General features: G+C 35.9%; 1 protein-coding gene across 1 annotated transcript; it reads left to right on the forward strand.

Moving 5' to 3' along the window:
• The first annotated feature begins 2,118 nt into the window (after nucleotides 1–2,118).
• Nucleotides 2,119–2,814, forward strand: LOC147072838 (uncharacterized). Its single transcript, XM_085945731.1, has one exon. The coding sequence runs from the start codon at nucleotides 2,119–2,121 to the stop codon at nucleotides 2,812–2,814; it is 696 nt and encodes a 231-aa protein (XP_085801857.1).
• Nucleotides 2,815–6,635: the final 3,821 nt, after the last annotated feature.

A 6,635-nucleotide genomic window follows, 5' to 3' on the forward strand; every position in this document is an offset into this window, starting at 1 on the left:
TGCGTTGCTGTAATCTCGCAGCATTTGCTGACATGGCCTGGGGATGTTGAACCCCACAATCTTATGTATATTCAGTATTGAAGTAAAAATATTAAAATTCTAATTGATTAAAATTTCGTACTATGTATTTAATTTTTGACTAGTTTTTTATGACCAGGGTTATACCTTTCGGGATCTTCAGACACCATGCGAACTCGCCGATTATAAATGCACACTGCGAACGAATACAGTTAAGTCTCGCTTTTATAATAAAATAATGAAAGCCTCATAACCTATTAGTGAGAGCGCATGCTGCCTGAAGATGTCGAAAGACGGGTCGCAAAAAACGAATCAAATAGAATAGTACAACATTTAAATAAGTTAGAATTTAAATTCAAATTCCACTGTTACTTATACTTAAAATATTTTAACTTTCTAAATAATTATAGCTCGATCTTTAGATTGACCACGTTAAATGTTGACCTTTAATTTTAATGGCCTTGACAAATTACGGAGATGATCATACGGCCTATAGGTGATTATCGAATGACTAGATTATTAATTGTCGATTATCTTTTATTTGAGCTATAATACCTGCTTATTTGATTTTTAGGATACTTACTGTAGGCATATTTTTGTTTGTTATGTTCTATAATTATACGTTGTTTGTCCTTACGGGTTATGCACGAGATGCACCTCTCCAATGTTTTCTTTACATACTCCATATTTTGAACTCATATATGACTAAAGGAAGTACGCTGCTTGAATACTTTGCATTTTAGGCACAATAGGAGCTCATTTTTAAATATATTATTCAGCCAGCCTAAAATCCTCACGCCCGGCATTGCTTTGCGAACAATTTTATCATATATACACCCCTCTATAAACATTTCATGTCACAGGTAGATATAATTTTTTACCTTCACTTGATCGAGCTAATTGTTATTTATGAAAATTTTGTTTCGTTCAGCGAAGCAGTTAAATACGACGTTCGTCATTTTTACGTATATTTTTCAGTATACTATGATTAAAACAAAATCAAATAACGTTGTGAAATTGTTCAATATTATTATATAACAAACTGACTACGTTAACTGAGCGTACTATAAGTGAGTAAAGATTTTGTTATATTAACCGTTTCTACGTTATTATATGTGTCTACGCCCCTTCTACGCAAGTTCTACGCTAATCTCTACGTCCGTAGAGGCAAGTTGATAAAACCTATTAAGACCAGTAACAATAAAGAAATACTGTTTTATTAGTTAATGTATATGTTTTTGAATTTAACATTACACAATGTATTAATATGACTACCTTCACTAGATGATTGAGTATTGGTTTTACGTGGAGGATGTTTCAGGACTGGCTTTAAATCCCAAATGGGTCAAATTTTAAAAATACGTATTAACTCTTTAATTAAGAACAAGTGATTGAGATATATTATTTGAAGCTTTAATAAAATATTTTACAATATATATTTCTTGAAAAAATGACTAACAAGCAATTCTTGAATTAAAACAGTAGACAGTAAATAGTTGCATTCAAAGCTTTTCCTGGGAGTTAATAGAAATCCATATAGTTGTAGTCATTCCTTAAATTAAGATTATTCAATTAGGTACTTCACTCTATCATGCTACAGCATTAGAGTACATATGAGTAGAATAATATAATGATAGTACTAAGTAACGCAATTTTCTTCGGTCTATCTATATGTCCTGTGCCACCTACCATATAACACATTGTCCACGAATATTCCTTTTAAATTAACATTGCTAGCGGGTGAAGGAGAGAATAAAAACTTCTTATTATATTAATAGAAGTAGCATTTACATTACATTTCCATTATTCATAAAATAATGGTTTTGAAACAAAGTTATTTTTGTTTTTATTACTTCAGTCATTAATAATGAGAGTTGTTTCAGTCCATGGCCCAACTACAAACGTAAATGACATAGTTAAAGCAGAATTAACAAAAATAACTTTATTTCAAAATCAGAATACTTTTTAGATTAAATATTCATAATATTATTCATTATCTATATGTTTTTTTTTTTTTTCCGATTCCGAATCGGATCTCAACACCAGGATGATGTAGCGGTCGGGCACTTCGGACATGGCACCAGGGATGGCCGAGGAGACATGTTAGTGGAGTTTGCGGAAAACCACAATCTCTACATCATGAACTCATTCTTCAAAAAAAAGCCTTCCCGAAAATGGACATGGCGAAGCCCAGCAAAACGAACCAGCGAAATCGACTACATCCTCACCGACAAGAAGGATATTTTTCTAGACTGCACAGTCATTAACAGATTTAATACTGGCAGCGATCACCGAATGGTGAGGTGTAAAGTACGATTTAACATCAAACGTGAGAGATCCAAACTGATGCAAAAGCCCAGAGTCCGCAGAGGCTTGAGAAGCAGAGTCGAATTCCAACAAGAGCTGGAGAACAGACTAGCGGCTTTCCAGGCTGAAAATGACCCCATCTCCTTACAAAACACCGAGACAATAACAAAAATCATTGTAGAATCTTCGGAAAAGACAGACGCTGCTGTGGTTGAACGAGTAAGCAAACTTTCAAAGGAAACGTTGGATCTTATGAAGCTGCGTAGGAGTACGAAAAGCGAGCAACAAGTTGCAAATGATCTCGAGTACTCCACGCTGTGCAAAACTCTACGTAAAAACATACGAGAAGATCTTCGTAAGTTCAATATGAACCTTGTAGAATCAATTGTTGCGTCAGGAAGGAGCTTACATAAGAACAAGCAGCATCTGTCGATAGGGAGACGGCAGATCACGACACTAAAAAGCGCAAGATGGAAGTATCGTGCGTAACTGGGATCATCTACTGGACACTGTTGTAGAGTTTTACAGCGCTCTATACAAAGATGACACTGACATCAATTCAGATCTTCCGGTGAACGGAGCATATGGAGATCCACTTCCCGAGGTTACTACCACAGAGGTGGAATATGCTATAATGTGCATGAAGAGTGGGAAAGCCCCGGGAGAAGATGGGCTGACTATCGATGTTCTCAAACGGGCCGAGAGGACGGTGAGCGAAGTGCTCGCACGTCTGTTCACGTCTTGTCTCCACGAAGAGAACATCCCGGAGTCATGGAAAAATGCCTCCATTATTATTCTCCATAAGAAAGGAGACACTGAAGATCTGAAAAACTATCGACCAATTAGTCTACTGCCAATTCTGTATAAGGTTTTCACGAAAATACTCTCAAACCGTCTCGAAACAGTTCTAGACGAGAACCAACCAAGAGAGCAAGCCGGATTCAGAAGAGGCTACAGTACTATGGATCATATACAGGTCGTCAGGGAAATCATAGAGCGCTACCAGGAATACAAACTGCCATTATATCTTGGTTTTATAGACTATGAAAAGGCGTTTGATTCCATCAAAAAATTCTCAATTATAGACGCCCTTAGCAACCAAGGAATTTCCAGACGCTACATAAACATATTGAACAGTATATACAGTGATGCCACAGCATGCGTGAAACTCCACAAACGGTCGTGTAAATTCCCCATTAACAAAGGTGTCCGGCAAGGTGATACCATTTCACCTAAACTATTCACCGCTACTCTTGAGGACTTATTTAGGAAACTTGATTGGGAGGAAAAAGGTGTTCCAATTAATGGAGAGCACCTCAGTCACCTGCGCTTTGCAGATGATATTGTTATACTCTCACAAGACCCGAAAGACCTCCAAGGCAGAATGCAAGAACTCGCGGATGTCAGTCAAACGGTCGGTCTAAAGATAAATGTCTCAAAGACAAAAGTAATGAGGAACTGTTTTTCGGACCCTGCGGTTATCTGTATTTCTGGAACCCAACTCGAGCAAGTCAGCAGCTATGTCTATCTCGGACAGCAGGTGTCCATAGACGGAAGCATGCACGATGAAATTGCTCGAAGAACAAAGCTGGGATGGAGTGCTTTCGGACGTCTGAATAGTATCTTCAAGAGTGACCTACCATTATGTCTTAAGCGTAGGGTGTTCAACCAATGTGTGCTACCCGTGCTCACGTATGGCTGCGAGACGTGGACCCTCAACATGAGAGATGTCCAAAGGCTAAGAGTCACACAGCGAGGCATGGAGAGGTGCATGTTGGGCATCACGCGAAAGGACCGTAAGAGAAACGAATGGGTTAGGAAGCAGACAGGAGTACGCGATGTAATAGACGTTGCCAAACAGCTGAAATGGAGATGGGCGGGGCACATTGCTCGCCGAAAGGACGGCCGCTGGACAAATGCCGTCATCCAATGGTACCCAAGGGGTACGAAACGGCCACAGGGTCGCCCTAAAAATCGCTGGATTGACGAACTGGTAAAGTTCGGCGGAAATACGTGGCAGCGAACGACACAGGACCGAGAGAGTTGGAGAAAGCTTGGGGAGGCCTTCATCCAGCAGTGGATTGACCCCGGCTGATGATGATGATGATGATATGTTTTTTTGATGGTTCATGGCCGGATATAGATGTAAAGAATTTTCTTATATATACCATGGATTACGATCCAATAAAAATCTCAACCTCAAAGTAGACTCGTTAGTAAAATAGTCAAAGACATCAACGCAAATTTGAATTACTCACTTTTGTTGCAGAGAAGTTTTCAATACTTACATATTTTATTTTAATTTAGAATTATATAAGCAGGCACAAACATATATGTTAGCAGATTAGAACAAGCCCCACTGTGAAGAAATGATCGCGGATCTGCAATATGTTATTTATCGGAGTTTATGTATAATTAGGTTTTTAACCGAATTTATTTAGGTATAAAAAATATTTGTATGATTAGACCTTTAGTGTATTGGCAGAGTCATTTAAGAGAACCATTTATTCTTCATATGCTGCTACGGTTAGTACGCTAATGATTTTTTAAATAAAAAATGTAACTTTTTAACATTTTGTATATTATTATAATATTTTAATTTTATGTCCAGGAAGTAAAAACTTGATTAAAATGTAGCCCATTTTGAGAAAGGTATCGTATTTTTAGGGTTAATTAAAACTGTAAAAAAAAACAAAAACCATTCTAGAGTGTATACATCAATAAGGTTAGTTACAGTTTTAAACCATGCCCAGTTCTGTATACTCTAAGCTAAGCTAAGCTTAATTGTAGTGAAACGTCATGAGAGTGTATTTCATGGTATATATACGAATATGTTAAATGAAATATATTATATTATATATATACAATACTCACTAGGCACTGCATACATATGCATGACTTGGTTGTGTGTAAGTTATAATAAAGTATGACTAATACACGTGTGTATTTTCCATGTCACCTACATAGCTACTAAATCGTGTAAATGTGTAACTCTGTGTCAGTAATAAAGCGGTGACCATATGGGAATAATGTGGCAACAATATACAAAAGGTGACCACATTTTTAGCACCCGACATAGAGAAATAGAACGTGAATAAAGATAAGAAATCATTATTTTGGATCGTGCAAGATGGTAACTATTTTTGATGGGGGTTATCGAATAATAAAGGAATAACTAACATACTTACCAATTCAAATCTGTGCTAATTTTGCAGTACTGCTGTTCACCTTGAAATTGTTATTTACCGTTTGATTATATATGTTACGCCGAATGTGCGAAATTGACTATTACATGAAATGGGCAAAATTTTGCCTAATTCATGTAATAGTCAAACCCGTTGCCTTATTCATGAATTAGGTAAATTATCTGCCGAGTGCGTGAATTCGCCAGGGTATGGAATTCTTAAACAGTCAACATGACAGTAGAAAAAGTTAATTTAATACGGATGGTTTTATTAGTTATAATTGGACATAATATAATATTATTATTATTAGGTTATGATAGGTTTTGTAATTCTGAATTCAACTGAATGTCCATTTTGAGGTTAGCTAACAAGCGTCAACAAACTATCAAATCATACTATCATAAACAAACAATCGACCATTGCACAATTGATACCCAAGCACGAATCAAATCGAGAAAATACCTTTTAATAAAATTCTTCCGTTATCATATTATAGTTCTAGTTTTTTTGTGGGCATAGTAAAGGGATAATATGAACTTCATTGTAGTTATTGATTGGTATATTTTTATATATTCTATGAATTCGTAAAAATCTTTCCTATACATTAGAGAAAACTTAATAAACTACATTTCATTATTAATAGAAATGGCCATAACATAATATGTAATAATAACATAGGACCCTTTAACAAATTCACATTTTGTAACGTTTTTTTCTTAAATTATAAGTTTATTTTTCATTTTATTTAAAAAATAGTTTTCTTTTTAATGTTTTTAGGTACGTATTTATTGGTAAACGGTGGCCGAGTGTTAAACGCGCCGTATCGTGAGTATCCGGTTCAAATCCTGTGTCTGGCAAATACACATATTCTTTTTCAATTTGTGTTTGTTTGGCGTCAAAGTATATACCTAATAGGTAACATCCATTGTTAGTAAAAACAAAACTCTGTTAATACAAACGTCCATTCTGTGGAGGCCTATATATTATGATCTTCTTAGGATCGAACATAGTCAAAAAATTATGAATTAAAACACTCCAAAGGTTTAAAGTGTAAATTATCCTAAAATGTCTCAAATTGCGAGCCGACTATGAATTCTGCTACGCTAAATACGAAGGTAATACAAT

This window comes from Rhyacophila brunnea, unplaced genomic scaffold, assembly GCF_057557595.1.
Source record: "Rhyacophila brunnea isolate RB1 unplaced genomic scaffold, BYU_Rbru_1.0 scaffold_19, whole genome shotgun sequence".
NCBI lineage: Eukaryota > Metazoa > Arthropoda > Insecta > Trichoptera > Rhyacophilidae > Rhyacophila > Rhyacophila brunnea.

Coding starts and splice junctions, on each gene's coding strand:
- LOC147072838 (XM_085945731.1), top strand. CDS start 2,119: ATGTTAGTGGAGTTTGCGGAAAACCACAATCTCTACATCATGAACTCA.